This window comes from Cryptotermes secundus, unplaced genomic scaffold (genome assembly GCF_002891405.2).
Source record: "Cryptotermes secundus unplaced genomic scaffold, Csec_1.0 scaffold128, whole genome shotgun sequence".
NCBI lineage: Eukaryota > Metazoa > Arthropoda > Insecta > Blattodea > Kalotermitidae > Cryptotermes > Cryptotermes secundus.
The window spans coordinates 277,032-301,277 of record NW_019726222.1 but is presented as its reverse complement, the minus strand read 5'-3'; the positions used below and the strand labels follow the sequence as shown (position 1 = coordinate 301,277).

The following is a 24,246-nucleotide window of genomic DNA, read 5'->3' as shown; positions in this document are numbered from 1 at the left end:
CGTACCACTAACAAACTGTACCATCTTAACTGCTGATAGGATTCTCTTACGTACGAACAAACCTGTACCTAATTCACTGCATCTTCCATAGAAAAATGTATATTCACCTGCTGGTTCTGTGACACCTCCGTCCCATCTGACCTCCTGTACTCCACTAAATCTGACTTATACGAGTATTTTAAGATTTCTTCCACCAATGCCCTGAGTGATCCTGCCCTATACACACTTCTAACATTCCAAGTACCAAATCTCATATCCGTTTTCTTTTGCTTAGGTCCTTTATCCAGAGAATCCGTCCAGGTTCGAGGTTTCTTGTGATCCTTCATAACAAGGTTACTTTTTACAGAGATGTTAGCCCCACGCCCAACCCCCATGCTGGAGGATCACCCTTTGTCAGCTATCTGTAACTGCTTATTCAATATATTTACAGCTACCCTGCATATCTGGAGGCCGTCTACTCCAGCCGCAACCTGAGGATGGTCCATGCCATGGTGACAAGGGACTCACAAAATATGGCAATATATACTGACACTGAAAGAAAAGTGACACTTATGCTGGACATTTTCCACTGTCTTGTTTTTGGTTAAAACATGTTTCAGAAGATCGGTCTGCAGCTATTATTAGGTAAAGGTATATACGCTTACACTACTGAGTCCATTAAATGGAGCTAATCTCTACCCCAAGATGGATTAGCCCTACCTAATGAACCACCTGATGATGGAAGCATATTCAACTCCTGAAACACAGCGTTTAACCAAAAATGAGTTGATGCAAAACGTCCAACATACATGCCAGTGACACATTTGACACAAACCTTTACATTTAACAAACACTAAAAATGTTTGTTATTTTGTATCTTTTAATATACACAGAAAACATACTATGAAGCACTTGCTGCATTCAACTGTAGTCCTAGTTACATAGTGTTGACAATCCAACAAGTGTTTTAACAGTAAGAAACAAGAGACAACATATGACATACATACATAAAAAACAGATAATTAACAGAATATATGAAGAAGACAGAGCCAGGTCATGCTGCATGAAGTCAGCATGCGGTACACTGGCTGCAAGAAATTGTGTGATTGCGACTGCCAGACAGATCTGCAAGAGAAGAGACTGTCAGAGTTCAGTGGCACCAACTGCTCATCTGGAAATACTGCTCAAATACTGAACTCTTATGTCTTATAAGAGATGTACGGAACTCACGGTAGTGACTATGGAGACCACTATCACTGTACAGCTAATTGGAAGAAATTTTTCCATGAGAATATACTGTCAGTCCTAACACGGTTAATCATGGATGCCAATGGTTCACTTTAGGGCATGGAAAAGAAGAATTCTAAACTGAACATTCTACTTATCTTCAGTCAATGGAAGGGCAGAACTGCTCGTACATGGATCTGCAGTAAATTCGAACATTTCATGCTCATATATCTTCAAAACTTCTAAACAACAATAATAAAGATAATATACTTTTTGCAATGTGACAACAGAAAATAATATTTCATATAGTACATTACTAAAGCAGATGGGCTTATTTCAGGTTGTGTGAAGTACACTGCAGATGAAACACTAGTGCCACTGACTCATAAAAAAAGCAATGAAATGAGTACATGCCAAGTAGCACATAAGTTCATACCTTCATTACACTGTGATACCTTGTGCTTGCCTGGTCTATACATGTGTAAAAATTCTTCCGCAATTCCTTTCAAGTGAAAGATAATATAAACCAACCAACCAAACAAATAGAGCTATTTAAAAACAAAGAGTGGTCAAATCAGAGAATTCTTCAAATTTACACGCCAAAATCCAAACTTTATAATATTTTTAAAATGTTACAGTCCCTTAGGAGGAGGAACAACTGGGAAGAGGAATGATAACAGGGCAGGCAAATAAAATGGACATGAAAGGCATATGGAACAAGGAAAGGCAGGAAATAGGCATAAAGTATATACAGTATGCGCCAAAATATACAGTACTGAAATGGAAAGACGTCCTGTTGATACCACTGTCTATTCATGTGAAGGCCCCTTGCATGACAGAACCTTCTCAAATCCTGATGAAATGGTCCAATCACCATGTCCCTGTAGCATTCTTGGGTGAAGGTTAGAGCATTGCCTTCCTCATCCTCAATGAAATAGGGGCCTAATATACCATGTGCTGAGACGGCACACCATATCATCACACGTGTACTATGTAGCGGTTTCTGGACGATAACATCTGGCTGCTCAAAACCAAGGAAGTGAGTTGTCTGGCAATCACTTCCATATGAGCGGAAATAATACTCAACTTTGAATACTTTTTCCTCCGACAAGAGACCCATTTCCAACAACTGCACAACACAACTTCCTTTTCACTACTGGGAACACGTGTGGCTGGAGCTATGCCCCGTTGACAAATGCACATGCGCGTTCAAGATGCGCAAGTTTCAGTACTGCACGTTTTGGCGCATACTGTATAATAAATAAAAAGACTTCCACACTGAATTTTCAGTGGCAATGCATGGCTTCTGAATAATATGAAACTAGGTTCCTGATACTCAAGTTGATATCACTCAGAGAGTCAATTATACTGCAGCTCTTTGTCTCCAACTCACTGCAAACAGAAATTCTACGATAATAAGGCAATGCATAACCGAACTGAATTAGAAATGTCTACTTAAGGAACTGACTGATGAACTCCCTTGCATCTGTACTGTAACATGAAGTCATACACCTAAACTTACTTAACCCATTGATGTCAGCTTACAGAACAGCTCTGTATGAGGGGGTACCCAAAAGAAACCGAACTTATTTTTTTAAACTTATTTTTTCAAATTTTAAGCACAAACCTTCAATCTCCTTCAAAGTACTCTCCACTTACACTAATACACTTGTCTAGTCTTTTATTCCATTTTTCAAAACATTGTCTAAATTCATCTTTTGAGATGCTTGACAGCGCCTCCGTCGTTTTTTCCTTCACCTCAGCAACATCAGCAAAACGCTTTCCTTTCATGTCTCTTTTCATTCGAGGAAACAAAAAAAAGTCGCACGGGGCAAGGTCTGGTGAGTATGGAGGGTGAGGAACAGGGTCCATACCATTTTTGGTCAAGAATTGTCGTACAGACAGGGCTGTGTGAGCAGGGGCATTGTCATGATGGAAAAACCAGTCACCCGACTGCCACAAATCTGGCCGCTGAGCTCCAAGTCACTCCCGACAGCTCCACAATTTCTTCAATGGTCCGTCGTCGATCTTCCTTGATGATTTCACGAATTTTTTCAACATTTTCATGTGTTCGGGCCGTGGAAGGACGACCAGAACGAGGTTTGTCATCAATTGACATTTCACCATTTTTGAAACGGGAAAACCACTCAAACACTTGAGTTTTCCCCATAGCATCGTCCTTGTACGCCGTTTTTAACATTTCAAGAGTTTCTGTTCCACTTTTCCCGAGCAAAAAGCAGAATTTCACCGCCGCACGCTGTTCACAAAAATCAGCCATTGCAAAAACGACGATCACACAAAACAGTTGTCACTATAAACTCTGCCGAAACTAGTCCTTACCTTCTGAAGCAACGGTAGTCGGCTTATCGACTCAGGAATGTTAGCTCTATGCGCTCATAGCGGCAAAACGTGGTACTACAAAAGCTCTGCCCACAAAAAAATTAGTTCGGTTTCTTTTGGGTACCCCATCGTACAATGCTTGGATGCTCTACAACTCGCTTATGGAACTATCATGTCTTCCTTGTTGGCATGTAATTTTGACCCTTCCTCAGACATGGCAGTGATATTCAGTTCCTGGGTGTGTCTCAGAATACCTCAATAACACACTTCTATAGTGCTAATATCCATGATGTGTTTTGATGACAGTGTGCACTGATTTGCCCAGAATTAATCCCAGCCTCATGTGTTTTCCAATATTAAAAACTTTGATGCTAACAGGTAAAAAAAAAATGTGTGAGGTGTGAACAAACATCTTTGGAGTGGCTGAAAATGATGATACAGTGCACTAGCATCATATGCATATTTGACTTATGTAAATTAAACCATATTTCTTAAAAAAAAAAAAACTTTAAAGTCCCCAAAATAGTGTTTTTGGGAGAACAGGAAGACTAATCAGTGGAATGTTCAGGATGAATGGCAGGTGTTCACATTCACTGCTTTCCTATTTTATTCTTTCATTTTTCTGTCCCTCTAATTTTACGTAATTAAAAATAAAAATACTGTACATTTTACATTTACAGTGGAACCTCGCTTAATGAGCACCTCTCATAATGAGTAATTCGCATAATGAGCAAAACAAATTGTAAAAAAAAAAATTACTCACTTAACGAGCGATGTTAACATCAACGATTTGCACTATCCTCAAGAACAAGGACAAGATCAGGGAGATAGATGCTTCAAAGGGAGTGACAAGAATATCCACGCAACGGTTACATATTCTCGACGATGTTGAAAGGTTGCTCCTCATATGGATAAACGAAAAGCAATTGCAAGGCGACACTATTAACGAGAACATCATTCGTGAGAAGGCGAAAGTGATTTTCGCCGACCTCATTAAGAAGACGCCAGGATCATCGATGGCTGAAGAAGAAGCATTTAAGGGAAGCCGTTGGTGGTTCGAGAAGTTTAAGAGAAGAACCGGCATCCACAGTGTTGTAAGGCACGGTGAAGCAGCAAGCTCCGACACAAAGGCAGCAGAGAACTTCCTCGGCGGCTTCAAGAAGCTCGTAGATTCTGAGGGTTACATGCCGCAACAGGTTTCTAATTGTGACGAGACGGGTCTCTTCTGGAAAAAGATGCCGAAACGAACCTATATAACAGCAGATGATAATGCACTGCCCGGCCATGAGCCAATGAAAGACCGTGAATGAAGATGATTCACGCTCCTTAACAATGTATAATATTCTTTGAATAAACGTTATACATAAATTTTTTTGAGTATTTTTTTTGGCATGGAACGTATTATCGTATTTTACGTTAATTTATATGGGAAAAATTGTTTTGCTGAACGAGTGTTTCGCATTACGAGTAAGATTCTGAAACGAATTATGCTCGTTAAGCGAGGTTCCACTGTATATGTACCCTTTATCATATACATTATACAACTGTATGCGCACATTAGATGCTATATACAAAAGCATGGTCTTATGAGCGATTTATAGGATTTTCAAATATAATTCTGACTGTATGTAATGTTTGGTTTATGAGCCATTTTTAGATTGAAAACCTTGCATAAGATGAAACTCCACTGTATACATTTAGTATAGAATTCCCTGCTAAATTATGGTAGAATACTGTCGTGTGTAGGGGGGTACACGTGACTGATATTGTGAGTTCTAGATTTGATTGACTGGATTTATTAGGCATCTCCATCATAATTTGACTTGATTACAACAGTTCACACATTTGACTCTTTCTGGATAACGAATCTCTCACTGCTGTCTGGATCTTGCACTAGCCTCTAGTCTTCTCTTCTTTATCCTTTTGTATTCTTCTGTTGTATTCTATCCTTTTGTATTCTTCTGTTGTATTCTGTCTTCTTTTGGTCATTTCCCTCCCTGAGGTAGGTTTTGGCCAAACTGTATGGAGTTCACCTCCTTGAAGGGTTCTCTTTATGCATCTCCAATGTAAGTGCCCATTTCTGTATCCATTGCCTAGATGTCTTAAATAGTTCTTCTGTTGTCATGATTATTAAGACCTTCACTGCAAAGTAATTGAAGTTCTCTTGTTGACCGCTTTCCACAAGTTTTTCTGGTTCCACATCTTAATGCTTTGACCAACACACCAAAATACAATCTTGTCAATCACTTGATGTTAATTTAAAAACTGTAGGATGTGTCATTCAGGAATGAGTGGTCTATAAAATATGACTGAGTGTAGTGATATCTGTGATACGTTTTTTTTAAAAAATGATAAAACTTTAAATAACATCCCCTACAAGTACAACAAAATCTGTTTCATAATAGACAAAAATGCTGCATATGCTACAACATGCTAAAACTGCTTTTGGAGAGGAAATAATGAGCAGATCTCATGTATCTGAATGGTTTTTCTACTGCATGTGGAGAAAATACTGCGCATTGTTTTTGTATACTGATGGAACTATGCATCTGGAATTGTTCTCAAAAGGGAAAACTGTAAATCTACATTTCTAAACAGATGTTCCACTGTGTCTATGGGAAACAGTGAGTATCTGTGTTGATATAGGACTACTTCATTTTTGTGTCGAAGTGAAATGGCAGATTAGCTTGCCATTTTCAGACAGGAATGTTAAATTCAGAGCATTTCAATGGGAAAGGATTAAAGTTACTGATTTACACTAATGTACCAGTGAGATAAGACTGAAACAACAGGTTATCCAGTACTCTGTTTCATATGCACTGTTCTCATCTATGAAATTATCTTCTTGCAATTTCTTTGTCCATTTTTGATAAAATTAGAGTCAGTTTCAATAATTCTGTTACATAAATACAGGCAGCTCAAACATGGTACACTGTCTAAGGAAGGTGAGCACACAAACACATTACACACAATATAAACAGAAATAACATCATCAGACTCAATGAACCATATGAAATGTCATGTTAAAATGAGGCGTTAACAGTAGTGACCGTCCTTCCTGTGTCAACAGAACAATGTAGAGAAACATCAATGTTTTGGGAACGCAGAAAATTTTGGAGCTTCAGACATTTCTACAGAAAGGATGTTATTCTTGGGCATGGCATATAAAATCCAGAATTTAGTCCTAAGCACAACTCTTTTCAGTTGCTACACATACCAGCAAACAATTGTTGTGGACTGGTAAAACTGACAGAAGCAAAGAAATCAGATCTGCTGGTGCATTGTATGTATCAACCTCAGGGCTAAAACCAAGCATGAGAACACCAGCAAACATGTTTAAAAAAAAAAGCGCTGGTCCTAACTATAAATTCAGTTGTATCATTATTCCATCTATTTTAAGCCAACAACATATGATCTGTAAATTCCAAAAGAATGTACATGGGAGCTGTGATAATATCTACCAACAATTTTATATGATTTGTTTGTCAGTGCATATGAATAAAATAGTTACTTGTGGCCCTTTGATGAAAAAATAATCTAACATAAGGAATGCAAAATGCGCTTTACTCCCCAGGATTTTATTTAATTAATTCCTGGTACTCATTTCTGTTAGAGGCTGAGTCAACCCCAGTGCCATAGTGTGGCCGGAAGGATTAGGTCAATTGAAAAAATCCAATGACCTCATTGGGACTTGAACCCGCGACCTTCTGGCTTGTAGCATAGTGCCTCAACCAACTACACTAGCAGGAAAGGATGCCAGACATTGTGTACAAAAGTACCCGACGTGTGTTTTGGGTTAATAATGAATGCACATAAGTAGCCACTGGAAACAGTGAAAAATACCTCAAAACTATTCCTTCACCTCTGTGCAAAGGCACATACAGGCAAAAAGATCCATAATGCCATCACTGGAGGATTATATCCTACATCATTTGTTGTTCCATCATGAACTCCATGCATACACACATACATCATCTAAACCACTGAACCCTTTAATGTACTCGTACAGTGGCAACTACACATATTGTCTGCTTTAACATTATAACACTCTGCATTTTGCCTACTGAGTTAGCTTTCATATGATTCACAGAATAAACAACAATTATGCCTCTAAACAGCATTTTCAACTAATTTTTGTAATGGAGGCATGGCATATTTTCTGTGACATAAGAAATTAATTTTAAAATATTATTTATATGAATTCTGCGCTTGAAGAACATTTACACACAAGTCTTTCTCTAAAGACAAACCAAATCTGCTTCTAAACTGTGAATTTAAATCATAAAGAAACTTCATTCAAATCTTATAAAATTGAAGATACATTCTTTCAGAAGACATGCAATTGTTTGTTCATTTCTGTACCTTAAAATACATTCATCATTTTAAAGCTTCTGTACAGTTTAGAGTGAAAGCAGTAACACCAGAATTTACTTACTACGATACGTAACTAAAGACATGTCCTGAAAAGCGAGTTTCACAAATATGAAATACAAAAATTCAAAATACAAACCGGTGTGTCACATTGGCTTCAAAATATGACAGCACAGGATAATTTCTATGGCAGAAATAAAAGGACAAATTCTGTCACCACTGTTATGCCAAAGTTAGAAGAGAAAGGGTATGGTCAGTTCATTGAGTCTTTCAAACAGCTGGAGGGAGGCCAAGACTCTCTCACCACTGTCGCTGCCTAGCAGGTGCTCGAGTCGGCTGTGGTGATGGGGATGCGGCTTCTTCAAAGAGCCGTTTCAGTCGTTGAATGTCATCAGGAAACAAGGGAGGGCGCCAACGCCTGTAGGCACTGCAAATTCCCATTGACATTCACACCTTTGCTTACATATACACTGGTACCCAGACTTCTTTTTGAAGCTGATATTTATAAACAGCATGCTACTCTGCTGATTACGGATATCAACAGATACAAAAATGAAATACCAAACATCCAAAATACATTACCAGTATAAAGCTTAAAATCTGAAATACAATATCTTACAAAATCACCATTGGTATAACATTATTCTGTAAGTTACTTACTTACTCAATGGCTCTAGAGTTCTTTAAGTACCTTGGCTTCCTTTGCGAATTTTGCAAATTCTTTTAAATTATTTGCCTTTTCTTCCAGCTTGTATCTTTAAGCTCTGGTATATCATTCCCTGCATCTTCCAGCCATTCAATATGAGCCCTCTGATTTCCTACTTTCTAACTTTCTTTCAAAAACTGTCTTAGCTATCCTCGCTTGATCCACTGGAAGTACACACCCCAACCACTCCACCCTTGTTTTTATGATACCCACTTCCAGATTAATTCCTTCAGTTCTTAGTTCTGACCCTCCAAAGCCCTTTATTCAGTTACTGGGATATACACATTAGACAGAATATTCCTCATCCATGCATTTAACATTAAATTCAGCCTTTTTAATGCTGGACCATGTTTCATATCCATATATCATAACTGATTTTAGCGCTATTCTGGGTATTTTAATTTTTTATACTCTGTTCAGAGTTCTAGACTTAATAACAAGTTTTAAACCATAACAGCATTGAATGTCTGTGAAGTTCTCATCTTGATTGCTTCATTAATTTCATTCAACCATTTTCCTTCAGTTTTTAACTTAATTTCTTGAACTGTCACAATGGCAGCATTGTACTGCTCTGATTCCAGTTCTGATTGTCATATTGCTCCTGTCCTGAATGACATGAACACACTCCAACACTGTGTAAGCTATATCTAAATCAAGACACAATGGTGTCAGACATATTTCCTATGTGATTTTCAATATGAAAAACTGACAAAGTTATGCAAATGTAAAGAAATCTGCAGGTATGAAAATTCTAAAGTTATAAAAAATTTCATGGACTTTATAATTCCATATTCTCACAAATTTTAATTCATATGACTACGGAAATCCTAACTGATATAACTGTACTATAGGATTTTCACAGCTTACATACGTTACCAGGAAAGAAATTTGTGTGAGAGGGATGTACTACCATACAAATGCTAATAGTATGACTTTGAAAACAATATATCAAGTAGTAACACCTTCCCTCCAACAAGAATTCAATGACATTTTATTTTTTCTGGCAGGTAATTGATTAAATCCAGCAGTGTTATAGAAACGTGGTTCATCTAGAGCCCAGACAACTAAGTCAAAAATGTAAATTAAAAACTTCAGTGATATAAAACTGACAGTCATGACACAATCAGAGTGTGGAACCAGTTTGGTTTAGTTTAGATTCTGTTCATCCTTTTTCCTCAAACTTCTAACATATGGCACATTATGATACATGATCAGGAAGTTACAGAAATTCAAGACTTCAACCAAGTTTCAACCATGTACAATACTGCATATAATACAAATACAATTCACTGAACCAAATTACTTAAAACGTACCTTCTACTAATCAATATGGAAATGATTCATTACTCCACAATGATTAAGTTCATTTCAACACAAAATTCGGCAAAGCAATTTCAACAATCCCACAAAGCATATATGAAGAACAAAGGCAAGAATTCAATTCTATATTCAACATAATAAAATCATAATACAATTAACACTTAATACAAACTGATATACCACAGCAGTGCTAAGTCTATGAGGCATTATCACACCAATGAAATTTGATAATTTTCATGCAATGTATGGAACAAATATCATTTCTCTGGTAGATGAATATCTCATTAACTTCTTCCTTGTAGGAGGTGACTGCAGCCTTGTTCCTTATATGCAACATTCAGTCACCAATTCAAATGACATCAGTTTCCTAACAGGTGATTATTTATATCCATAAAATGTAAAATATTTTACATAATGGAAACACTGAATTAAAGTTGTCCTACCTTCGGAGTTGCATGCGTGGTGATTCTGTATCGCTGAGGTCTAAGTCACTGTCCACATGCATGCGATCACCCCATGTAGCCTTCAAGTATGACACCCTCCGCACCAATCGTTCCTCTTCCGCTGCAGCACATAAAATGTTCAGCAGTCTTTTCTTTTACCAAATTCTGGCTGATAGTTTTGTCATGTGTGATGACCTGTCAAGATTTTCTTTCTCATTAATGATTTGTACTGTACCAGTTATGAATTCACCTACAGCAGAATATGAAACGCTATTTCCATACATTTGAAAGTAATAGAACTGTATTTAGTATGTATTGTTTGGAACCTAACCTGCTTTAATTGGTATTATTAACCATACTGTACTAATCATTCACTTTAATGAAACCCAAACATTTGTAAGTTTTGATTCTTTCTCATTCCATGATTGTATCACCTGTTACTGAATATGGTACATATTAGAAACTCATGAAATTGAAGAGGAGAGGGACATTTTGGCTGCCAATCTGCATATTTACTTACTTATGTGTTCACAAAACAAAAATCAGTATATGAAATACAAATGTCTTAAATAACAGACCCTACATTCGATTTTGCCATTGGTCACAGACAAAACGAAAAACAAAGTCGAAAAAGGACTCGTGTAAAAACAATGCATGTTCACAGCAAGGTGTCATGGCAGGCTGATGCAACAGGCTTGCAGAAGTGTGACCTTGGTCTCCCCTCTCATCTTTTTTCACCTAGGTAGTTACAACAATAACAGTCCAGGACTTTCCAATACCACCTCCTATAAACAGCAGCTCCTTGAACTGTTGCTTCTCTGCTGTTTCTACTGCTTTCTGTTGGGCAGGGGGGACACTTTTCTCTTTAACATCTACTCATCAAAACTTGTACAGATTCAATACTTCCTCTCTTGACAGACTATCATCATAAACTACAATGAAGAAGATATCACATTTGTTGCTTTAAATATGAGAAAGAAAACAGTAATCTGTTACTAAAGAATTCTTCTCTAAATTAAGAACTGATGTGCATAATGTTCAAATATGACTAAACCATATTGTGTTTTGTACACTAACATCAACCACAGTAATAATAAATTAAATTTATCAAATACTAAAAAGCATAAAATGTTACCACTGCTGAAGTACTAAAATAATATATTAGTATGACTATATTTTCAGGTAAGTAAAATAAAGATCTATTGTAATTCTTCAAACAGTAGCACACAAAGCTGTATTAATGTTAGTACTACCATGCCTAGAAATATATTCCAACTTTCAGTCAAAAGATAAAAGCATTAGCTGAGAACTGAAACCACAGCCTTCAATTTTACAATCTAGCTTTAATACTTAGCTAAATAATTTCCTCAACATCAACAGCACTAAAAATGTTAGGCTTTACTTCAAGAAACAGAGTGAATACTACTAAAAATACTGCAGAACTAGTGATATAAAATTTGAGATAAAATCCATTTGTAACCAACTGTATCACTTATAAAGTGAGATACTGGGAACAGTTTTATACTGCAGTAACAATGTATAAACATTTTAAAGTAACTCTATAACTACATGCCCACCATTTTATGTCCCTTTTATAGGTCCAAAAATATCTGGATAGGAAGTAATCTTGGTAGAAAGAGGACATGTGTATGAAATGGACATGTAACTACAAGACAGTTAAATAATGGCAATCCTAGGATGCAGATATCATCAGATTACCGTTACTGAAACCTTGGCCTCTTGGGGACCTCAGCACCATTACAGTAACTTTCTATTTCCCCTCCCATGTAGAGATGTAATTAATTCAACTGATATGACAAATTTCTAAATAGGGAATATATGTAAAAGAAAGAGTAAAAATTAATTTAGGGGTCCTAACTCTTGGTTACGGAGTAGACTAAACATTCATTTCTCTGCTCCACTCACATATCTTAGAGAACCACAATAGCAAACTCGCTAAATTTCACATGACACATAGGACTATTGATTTAATAGATACAGGTTATGAATACTGACCCTCAAAACTCGTTGATTCATGTAAATGAATAAAAGTTGTAACTACTCCTTTTTCATCCTTTTAATAAAAAATTTAAAGAACTGTAAACTTGGCTATGAGGATTTCAGAAGCAAGTACAGCGTTCAGTACCCATACCACAAAATGTAATCTGACATAAACCCTACAAATCATTGTTTCACATTTCATCTTAACATTTGCATTGTTAGAAACAAATAGCCATGAATGCTGAAAATTATATCACTTGACAAAATTTTATTTAAAATGCATCAGTCAAAATAAGTAATCATGACACTTTTCATGTGTGTGTGTGTGTGTGTGTGCGTGTGTGTGCGTGCGTGTGTGTGTGTGAACAGATCTCATACTATGGTTATCCCTCCAAAAATTAGCCTTGCCTTTGTCCATATCTAGGATGACAAAATAAAACATGGTTGCAACCTTCACAGTCACTAACATGTCACAACCACCATAAGCAGTCATCAACAGAACAACTAATGTTCCTAGGCAAAAGACAATGTAACAACAGAAACACAGATGCAAACATGATTTTGGTTGGGTTCATTAATTATTAATAAGACGTATGCTTCCATTTAAGTATATGGAGTTTATTTCCTTATGACAATTATGTACTGTTAAAATGCTGAAATGTTTGGTCTTAACGAACCATCTTATGGAGAATACCACATTAAAGGAAAGTTTAGAAATCATATGGATAAAAACAAAGTTATGTTAAAATTCACTGATACAGGATGTAGTACAGTTTTGTGCATTATGGTGTGTCATGCCATTTTGTATTCTGCTGTCTCATACTCATTTTTTTAGGTGTCAATACAGAGAAACTTTCAAGTTTTGCTGTAATTCTTGGTAGATGGAAATGTCAAATATCCGATCTGTTATGCTTTGTGAAGATCATCTAGTAAGACTGAAACATGTCAGGGCTTAACAACGCTTAATCATCATAAGGTAATAAACTAGATATATTTAGATGATAAGTAAAATCTTATTTAAAGAATGTTCCAAAATCTGGAAGAAACATAAACTGGTTTTAGATATGAAACTCCTTTTAAAAATGAACAAAACATAAATGAAACTGAAATAAATTAATGTGACTCCTAACATCCTACAATCAGTGAAAATCCAATGGTTCATGGGATTAGGAGTAAAGTAACATAGGAATTACACCAGCAAATGAACTGTACTTACAAACAGTTGTGTTTTTCTGTCGCCGAACTACACCTGATGTATCAGGAGATGCCGTAGTGACAACATTGCTACTTTCACTTGAAACAGTACTAGGAATTGTACTAACAGGAACTGAAACAAATGAGGCGACAAACACAACATGCCACATCAATGCAGGTAGATCACAGGACAAACAACGAAACCTCAAAGCTACATACTACTGACAATCACTCAAATCTCTGTTACATTTAGTTCTACCCCAATGTTCTGAATGTTCTTAAAAATTAAACACTGCATCATAATATCCTGACAATTTGTTTCATTCAACATGTCATACTTCATGTCTCAGTAATTCTAACCACCGTAATTAACTGCCAGAAAAGATAGAAAACAAAACAACTTTATTCCAAGCTTGTAACCCTTCTCTTTCGTACTCTGCTTCCAACCATGACAGCAACAGTGGCCATAAGAGTAGTGAAGTGGTGCAAACATAGAGTGACCTAAAGGACTGCTCTCTTTTCTTTCTTCATTGATAGATTAAAAAGCTGTTAAAGAAATTATGGAAACTTCTCTCATCACCTCTGCAAAGTCCCTGTTCTGATGCTAATTCATGTAGGAGAGGGGTTGATACAGACTAGAAAAGTACATAACATCAAACTGTGCTCAAGATAGAAACCTAGCTTCAAATTTGCAAGACACAGTAGGTGTCCTGAAGTTCTAACTTCAGCTAATCTTTTCAAGCTCTTTCCCTGTCATGAAGAAACATAGGTGATGCTCTCTACCAAACACATTTTTCTGCTGACTAAAAAACCTATCTTGTATCAATCACAACAATACACAAAGCTTTAAGAAGTAAACGCAACATGTCTTCCAAAATGGCCATCTGAAGGGTCCACAGAGCAGGTGAAAGTTTAAAAGAGAAGAAAGCAGGCAGAAACCAAGATGAGCAAAGTATAACACCTGCTTAAACCAAATAAGTGGTTCATACTAATTTACTATCAAGGGCAGTCTTGAAAACATATGTCCTCTACACCTGGTAATAAATAAATGCTTGCATAGTGTCTGATGAGATCATGATGATGTCAGCTCTACTAGTATGCAGATTCCAGTAACTAAATTTAAACTCGTTGTGAAATTTACAATGAAACTTGTGGGGTATCTTACCTACTACTGTTACACATTCATTGGCTACAGAAAAGGGAAGTTTCAGAAGTAATCATTTTAAACAGTAAGAAAATTAAGGAGTCTGTATAGAAATTTTCATTGATTCTTCCTGTATATTTATTACCATTATGTTTACCTTCATTAGCCCCACTAATCAAAGCAAATGTTGCAGACAGGAAAAACACTGTCCTACAATCTGCATAATACACTCCACAGTTTCAGGCTATTTCACTGGTGACCATTCTATCCTGTACCTGCTGCACAGAATGACCTCCTATGTATGGCTGATGCAAGAGACTGCTAATCTCTTGACATAAAGACTACATATTCAGAACCTTCACATTAAAAGATCATATCAATCTACCACTTAAGACCAAAATTAATCTTCAAATACATGTATAGCATAATTAACAATATGTTTACACTATGCTACGTTATCCTTGCCTTAAAAACAAACATCAGCTTTGCTAGTATTACCTTAGCTACAAGAAAACGTGGTATACCAGATTGGTAAATGATAGCAATAGAATGCAATGAATGGAAGTGGCTGTACAAATTACTTTTATAAATATTACCTTTCTTTTCTCAGAAATTATGTTATATATGACTAAACTATAGCTGAACAGTGCCACTTAAGTTTCTTAGATTACAGAAGGAAATTAAAAAGAGCATGGTCTTCAAAATTAGTTACAACACATTTGTTGTACTTTCATAGCCACACAAGTAACAATGTTATGAAAAATTCTGTTTTACCATAAAAGTAACACTAACTTCCCCAAACCCATGCTTCCACTGTCAAGGGCTGAGGCTTCATATGACTTCTCCGGACATGTTTTATAATCGCAGTTCCTTATACCTACAGACAGCGGAACATTAAACACCTCAACTCATCAATAACGTTTCTGTTCCTCTACAGAACTAGTTACAAATGGTCATGGCTTTTGATTTTTAAAATCAATGCAACAACATGCTCAAGCTGCAGTCTACTGTGCATAAAAATGTTTATTTCATATTTCCATCTACTGTGGTTATTAAGTTAGCATATTTACATGCACTACTTGAATAAAACAAAAGCAGAAAACATGCTGTAAAACAATTACTGTACAGCACAACTCAAACAATTGCATAAAATATTCTATCAGTGATATTTTAATGCAAATTCAGTATATTTTGTCATCATATTCACTGTTCCTTAATAATATTCACAACTTTAAATTATGTACCATGAGAACCAAACCTGCAGAGGAACAAACAAGAGAAGTTTCACACAACACCCACAAGCATCTATTGATATTGCAAAAGTAACGTGAATTCTGCTTTCTGTTGATAAATGAACTGATAATTAATTTTCTGAATAAGTATTATATACAGAAATGAGAATTAATAGTCGGCTCATATGAAATTACAATAATTATAATGAAATGCATCCTTTAACTAAGGGCCATGCATCACCCATACCACTGAATGTAGTGGTCATATAGTTAACACTCCCAAAATGTATGCAGGATATCCAGATTCTAGTCTTGACCAAGAGATCAGCTGGGTTCGATCCTGGGTCTGGTCAAGTGGGATTTGTGGTGAACAAAGTGGCGCTAGGGCAGGTTTTCTCCGAGTACTTCGGTTTCCCCTGCCAATCTTCATTCCACCAACTGCTGCACAATCACCCTCACCTATCATCTGGGGCTGGTACAATAGGCCAGAAGAGGTTGCAGTACAAGGGACTTAGTCCCACCCCACTAGCAATAAAAAAGAAAGAAAAAAAAAAAGAGATCAGCTATCCTGACCAGGATATTCTGTAGAAATCTTCGGTTCCTCTAGACAAACACCAGGATCATATCTCAAATCAGGCCATAGCCATTTCCATCTACATCCTTTCAATTCATTATTCGCTAATTACCATATTATATGAAGCTATATAATCTCAACTATTGAAGGAATTTGCAACAAACCAAAAAGAAATACTGCCACCTGTACCATTGATTCAGCATAAAATATGAGAAATAATACATCGGCATTGTGGCACAGGATTATTTGGAGTGTACTATGATTTCTAAACAGTAAATTTTCTTCTTCTGAGCCAAGTAAAAGCATTTTCATCTCTACAAAATGAGACTTCCACTTGAGTTGTGCTGTACTGTACATTAAAGCAAACAGAATTTGACCAAGCCCTAACCTGGAGAGATGTCATTGAGAGCTGCCACAAGCTTCCCGATGCCATCATGTGCTTCATTCGTGTCCCCATCTTCAACCCCACAAGTGGGAGAGGAAGTCACAGGTTGCGGTTCAGCCGGCCGAAGAGGATGAGCAATAGGAAGCTGGTTAGGTCTCTCTGCAGGGGTTGCAGGAATCGGTACAGTAGAGGGAGAGACGGGAGGAGTCAGGCTGTCCATTTCTTCATGTTCATCCATGGGGAGTGCACCGTGGCGTTTAAGCAATCTGGCCATGCGTTCTGACAGGGTGGCCACAACAATAATGGAAGATAAATAGGAGCAAAGAAAAAAGTAAAAGAAATATAGATAACATAACAGAAGAACACCGACTGTTTTAAAAATATAAAGCAAGCTACTACGCATCTGTACATAAATAAAAAGAAAGTTTTAAAAATGAGTGAAATGCAAGACAATAAAGTTGTGAAAATCCAACCTTAAACTTACATTTCAGAAACTGACAACTTTTCATACATGGATGACAATCATCCTTTACATCCAACATCAAAAGACAGTGTAACAGAGTAAGAGCAATAAAATGATTTATGCATTTAACTTCTTTCTAAAAACTTCTTCTGACAGTTATACTCTGGAGAGTAAACCTTGTGCTATCAGTTCTCAACGTGCAGACTGCACAAATATGAATGTTATAATGGCTCTTACTCAATTTTTTAGTTGTATGATGCTTCAAGAAATTTTAGAACAAATTCATCCTTCCTTACTGTTTATTCATCCATAAATGTTTTCTTCTCAGTCATTTCAAGCTTTGCATTTCATTCACTGATAATACATCTCAAAACCTGTCCAAATGTGCAAGCTACAACAAAGTTTACATGTGTATGAACATCTATAAATAATGCATAGAACAAAGGTGGCTAAAGTTCCCACATATATACATATACACACAGTAATCACATGAACACATATCAGAAACTAGGATTGCCCACACAATACCAAATGTGCCAAAACAAGGAGAAGACCATTACATCTCTGAAACATCCAATTTTTACACAATATTATGTACTAAAATTAATAATATCTGCAAAATGCAAAACTAATAACTGTGCCCCCCCTCTGTGTGTGCACGCATGCATGTGTGTGCGCGCTCTTGTTTATAACCAAAGTTAAAAAATAATGAATCAATTTCTTTTAAAATTTTTGGGAGAATAACCAAACATAAAACATGTATGCCAATCTAGACAAATATGTCTCAAATACAATTAACAAAGGCAATCTGAACCTATCAAGAGGAAATTCTATTTCTGACAAACAAATAGAATGATATTTTAACTAATTAGTCAACCTGCTATAATCAGAATTATGAATTTGTCTCACGTCCTAACTAAATCCATCAGCCAAGTAGCATAAAATCAAAGGAATGTCACTATTCTTCATGATTATAAAACATTTCTGTTTCATTTTTAAACTGTAACCAAGTCTTCCATCGAAAGGATATAAAACATAAAAGTTCTTTCAAAACTCTGCAGGTTTATCTATACATATAATCTGCATGTAAAACGTTATGCCGAATTACTACATCACAGTATTTCCATTTAAAGATGTGACTACAATGATAATACAAGACAAGCCAATACATGTAAGTGAACATGCACCTCATCCTTTGAAGTAACAGGCACCTCACCTGCTGTAACCGGTGTGCGAACAGCAGCGAGGTATGAGTCCTGTCGAACAGCTTTGTGTCTTTGTGGTTCGTTGGCCACATCACCATGGTCATCGTCCCTGCTACGTGGCCATTCAAGAGTGTTGCGAACTGCTTCTTGCCGTGATGCAGATCCCGCAACAGCTGCCCAAGACTCAGCAGAATTTGAGCGTGCTCGCAACTTGACTGGTTCATTTCTTTCATCTTGATTTTCACTTGATGGTGGGTCTGGAATTCATAATGAATTAAATTATTATACAAAATGAAATATGTACCACTACATAATCTACTTCCAGTGGTAAGTGCCTTATAAAGAATTTTAAAATGTTGTAAAACAAATCATGTGCACTCATCCCTAAAACAAATTAATGTGCCTCATGCAGTTACTAAGAAATCTACAGTACAGGGATGCATAAGTTCACGGGTCACTCACTGATTATGATGAAAGTATTGTAGGTTGTACTACCTTTGTATGTATGTATGTATGTATGTAGGTAAAAGGTGGGCCATAAAAACCGCCCCCACTGCAACCTTCAATGATCTATTGTGCTTCCCCTTGGATTAGCCCTTCAGTAATCCTACGCTTTTAATAAAGTGTAGGACCTTGCTTTTGGGGGCATCATAAAAGTCACTTGCTACCATATATTACCTTTGTATCTTGATCAAATTCTTTTTGTTCTATAAGAATGATTAATGAAGCACCATGTAAAATATTCTGCTGATAAAGAACTGGGAGATATAAACAGTAACATCTACATATTCTCAAAGTGTACTAAATACTTCATTTAATTAATAAGCACTATCTGGCAGACCACACATAAAAGTGTACAGACACACAGTCAGAGAAAACACTCTTGAGAGCAAGCTTCAATACAAAGCTTACATTTACTTAAACTAATGCGCTGAAGTTATGTTAGTAATAAAAATTTCACTGCTGTCAACAAATCATGACCATGGATCCTTTGCGAAGAAAAGGTTTCAGCTCTTTTACTTAGTCTCTGTACTCCTCAACTCTCCTTCCATACTGAGTAGGAAAAATCTGTTATCACCACTGAAAGGTATTTGATTGCTTGGCTTTTTCATGTTCTGCATTAAATTACAAATATTATGAGCGACTGATTCTGAATAGTGAATCAGTTAAAAAAACAGTTATGGCTTACTTAATGGACCTAATCTGATAATCACTAGGAAGGTTCAAGGAAAATCTAAACTAGCCTTCCATTCAAGAACCTTAGCAATGTCAGTAAGATACTTTATCACACAGCTAACTCACTCTATTTTCATTTTTTCAGATTCCACGATCGTAGATATGTGCCATTCATGAGACTAAATACAAATCTGTGTGATCATGTTATTCTAAGCTAAACTGATGTAATAATTTCATAATATTTAAAACTGGGTGCAATCATTTCACTCCAAAAGATATGTAGCAGTCATTTTAGTAATTTCAAAATTTAGAATTTTATGATAAATTGTGGTCCACATCTATACTAGATTTGAGAAATCTGCTAACAATCTTCAGTGAATTTTCTTTTCTAAGTAACTGACTTCTTAACAATTTGTCTCTGAACAAAACTAACTCCGTGGTTTCAGTCTGCAAGCGAATTATACCGACCAAGCGACCACTGCTTGTCAGTGAAGTTAGTGCCAACTTTAGCGGATAGAGGGCGTCATGTGGTCAGGTTGGAATGCCATGTCAATAAACTGTATGAGAGCGGGACACACCAGTCTTAAAGTAAGTCTAAACAGATTTAACATTGTGTCCATGGCCGAATGTGAATGTGGTGATGGGCTGCAAATGGAGGATCATATCTTCTGGGACTGTAAACAGTATGAGGACCAAAGGCCAACAGTGATGGACATCTTGTCTGAGAACAGCAAAAAGAATTACCCAAAATCAGTTACAGAGCTCTTAAGGCTAGAAGAAAAAAGATTTCTGCAAGGCGTCTGTTACTTCATAAACAACATTTCTATATTTATATAAAATACATATGTAAGAAAAGTAAAAGATGTAATTGCACTGATTATTTACAGTATACACAGATATAAGTACAGATCTATATTAACAAGCGTGGGACTACCGCTATTATAGAATAAGATGGTAATCAGAATGTGCTACAGAAGGCCGGATGGGTATCGCCTAGGCCTCTTTTGTATTTACATTTTTTCTTACAATAAAAAAAATCCTGACAGCTGTTAATTTTGGTTTTCTAGACCTGAGCCACGTTATTTCCTTGAAATAGCTCCTCAATTATCCTCACGAGGCTGAGTGGACCCCATTCCAGACCCGCTACTTCTCAGAAAATCTTCTAGCGCCGGGAATTGAACTCAAGACCTCTGGATCTGTAGACCACAGAGGCGGTCATTTGTCTCTTAATAATAATGTAATTGTTGTCTAACAGTGTCAAAATAGTTCATGAGCATACTCAGTTTCCAAAATAATGTGAAGCACTTCCATCTCAAAGCACATAGCAATGACATTAATGAATTATCATGTTTTATAGCCCTGTCATGTCTCTGGTATGAAACATAGTTCTGCAACACAATACCATCTGCTATAATACTGTACTTGCATCGCCTGTTACACTTCTGATGGTATTAGTCACAATGAGACAATGTCTATATTCACACTTTACTACATCAAAACAAGAAATTGTGAAATTACATGATTATAAAAGCACTAGACTAGTACTTAAAATAGACTAGCTCACTGACCAAGAGTTTCATTTAACTTAAAACAATGGCTTCATCACTCCAAGAAAATTTGAACAAAGAATTACAATATCTATAACAGTCTATCAAATGATATAATGCAGTGAAAACTAGACTCAAACAATGACACTGTTATCATGATTTATGAGTTGAAAGTTTTTCCACAATTCTGTAACCCTGTCAGAACTATATTTCCAGTTTTCATTTGTTTTGGTTTAATGACTCACATAACAATCTGAGTTGAGATTCCATTATATACAGTTTTGTCATATTAAATCATCCGATCTTCACGTTAAACTTCAGAAAGAACTGACATATTACAACATAAAACATATACCTACTGTCACTTAGACTGTAAATGCAGAGGCACTAGTAAAACCAAAAGTGCAAATAATTACAGAAATTTAGTGCACACAGTTTCTAGAATATCTATGCAATGATTCTAAGATATCTGTTCCTGCAACATGAGCTTCTTTCAACAGTCTCCATCTCATGCTTTCACAACATGCTACAGTGATTAGTAAATATGTAGAATTCAAGAACCAATTTTAAAATGTAAAAATGTACCATGCTTACACCACAATTTCTATTTTGTGTAATTCTGCTGCTTTAAATTTCATACACCATCCTCCTGACAAGTTATTTCCATTTTGATTTTGCATTTTGAGATGAGCAACCAACATCTTCAACCCTGTAATACTTTGTTCTGTAACATATATGCTAAGTGCTGCATGGCTAGTTGTGTCATAAGACTGAGCTGGTTAAGTTGTGTAATGATTATACTGTTAGTATATTGAAAAAATTTTCTACAGTAGCAAGACTCGTTACTGTTTACACCTAAATCCATGTACATCTTCCAATTCTAACACTATGTTTACAATTCAGTACAAATCTTTCCATTACCTGGTCGAGAGTTTAAGATAATTTGGGTAATAAGAGGGAAAATTAAACATGCAAACATTTAACATGCTACAATACATCCCTTTCAGATATTGTGTTTTCTTGCACATATATTTCTCTTCACCTTCATGTCAACTTTGCAGAATAGAGGTACATGTATCCCCATAAAGTATAAAGTAAGTACACAGCTATTCCACAAATCTCCCGTTACCAGAAGAAAATTTATGTTATTTTCAATATGTAATATCACAATATAAAAAAAGGTAAAGCTATCCCTCAGGCCATGGAGGCCCACATAGTTGTGAGATGTCGAGGCTCTCACATTTTCTAGACAATCGGCTCACAGATGGTGGTGAGGATGCAGCAAGCCTTCTTTAAAGCTTTGTTACATCTGGTCATTTCTACACTTTGGATGTGTATTTATAAGCAACTGGAATTGATCTGACCTTATACCCGAAAAGTATTTAGTACCAGTAGGTCAACTGGGAAGAAACTTGAAGTTTCATAATTCGTTTAGTTAATACCAGCGATAAGATTATGTAATTCCATATCAACCAATACAAGCAATCCAAACCAGTTCATAAATTCCAGGGCCTTATCAGTTTAATCTCATCTCTAACAGTTCCTGGGAAATCTGTTTGCTGTACAATTACTTTAATTTTTTCTTTCATTTACATATGCAAAGTGCTACAAACAAGACTGATGAACAATGCATGAACAAAATATTCACAATCACCACCATTTACTTACATGACATGTAGAACAGCATTACCCTTCACATGTTAAGAACCTATCTATATAAAAGTAATGGAGAAAAGGTGCAATGTCTTATGAGTGTAGGATCTGGTAAATAGATACCATGTGGAATGAGCATCACTTGTTTACAGTCACTGTTCATAAGTCATTTACATGAAACCTCATAAGAATTACAAATCTGTAATTCCATCATCAGAAATGTCCTTATTACAATATGCATTCAGATTTAATTTTTTTTTTTTTTAATTTGCTTAGTGGGGGGGTGGAGTCCAACTGGGTCCACTCAGCATGGCGGCCACTGATTGGCCTATTGTACTTGCCCCGGGTGATTATGATGATGGAGAATTGGGTGGAATGAAGATTGGCAGGGGAAACCGAAATACTCGGAGAAAACCAGTCCCAGTGCCACTTTGTGCACAACAAATCCCACTTGACCAGACACAGGATCAAACCCAGGCCGCTGTGGTGGGAAGCCAGCAACTAACCGCTTGAGCTATGGCGCGGCCCTGCATTCAGACTTTATCCATGAGCATCCAAAACTTTTTTGTCAGAAGAGCTGAATTACACAGAATTATAACATGCTAAATAAATAATTTATTTGGCTATATTCCTGTGAAGTATTCTCCTCACATTGTTTTTCAATTGTATGAGTTAGGTGAGAAAGTGTCTCTTTGTATTGGAGATTCAGAGGGGCCTATCATACCAACCCTGTTTGATAGATGATTACCGAGTATTGCAGAAATTCTAGTTAGCATTGGAAAACGGAACTGCATGGTGAGAAACCTGCGCCAGTGCCATTAAATCCACCACAAATTCCTCACAGATGAAACTGGGATTGAAACCAAACCTCTGCTGTGAAAATTCAGCAACTAACAGCCTCAGCTATGGCACCACCCTGTCTTGAGACTTGACTAGAAGGCAATACCCTTCATGTTTTATTTATGAATGCCCTAAAGTGAGTTTCCTTTAGTATCATCTTCTATATCAAGATTCTGAATACAAAGAATGCACACTTAGTAATATACTTGCATGCAGTCAATTGTTAACAGGTTGAATAAAAACTTCCAGCAGATGGAACTGTAACTGTCCAGTTTATGGGAAGGTCAATTGATGTTTTGTGTATGGTTAGGGTTTGTGAAATTCCTCACTTTCACCTCGCAATTTGGAATCTCCCCCCTGAGACAAGCAGCAAGTGGCNGGAAATACGAGTGTGGAAACTGTGAAAAGGATGAAAATCTCTGCTTCTGCTCAGAATCAAACCCAAA

The 24,246-nt window shown here is 36.4% G+C and overlaps 1 protein-coding gene across 12 annotated transcripts in view; it reads right to left on the bottom strand.

Moving 5' to 3' along the window:
• The window catches only part of LOC111863876, a 369,328-nt gene that overhangs the window by 85,627 nt on the left and 259,455 nt on the right, over positions 1-24,246 (bottom strand). For 8 of the 12 annotated variants that reach the window (XM_033751237.1, XM_023850647.2, XM_033751240.1 and 5 more), the window contains 5 exons: positions 18,596-18,841; positions 16,920-17,195; positions 13,604-13,714; positions 10,387-10,507; positions 8,222-8,344 (listed from right to left, as the gene is read on the bottom strand). In XM_033751237.1, the coding sequence (XP_033607128.1) occupies positions 8,222-8,344; positions 10,387-10,507; positions 13,604-13,714; positions 16,920-17,195; positions 18,596-18,841 (877 nt within the window). The remainder of the gene's footprint in view (positions 1-8,221; positions 8,345-10,386; positions 10,508-13,603; positions 13,715-16,919; positions 17,196-18,595; positions 18,842-24,246) is intronic. The other 4 variants (XM_033751242.1, XM_033751241.1, XM_033751244.1 and 1 more) reach the window with 4 other exon arrangements.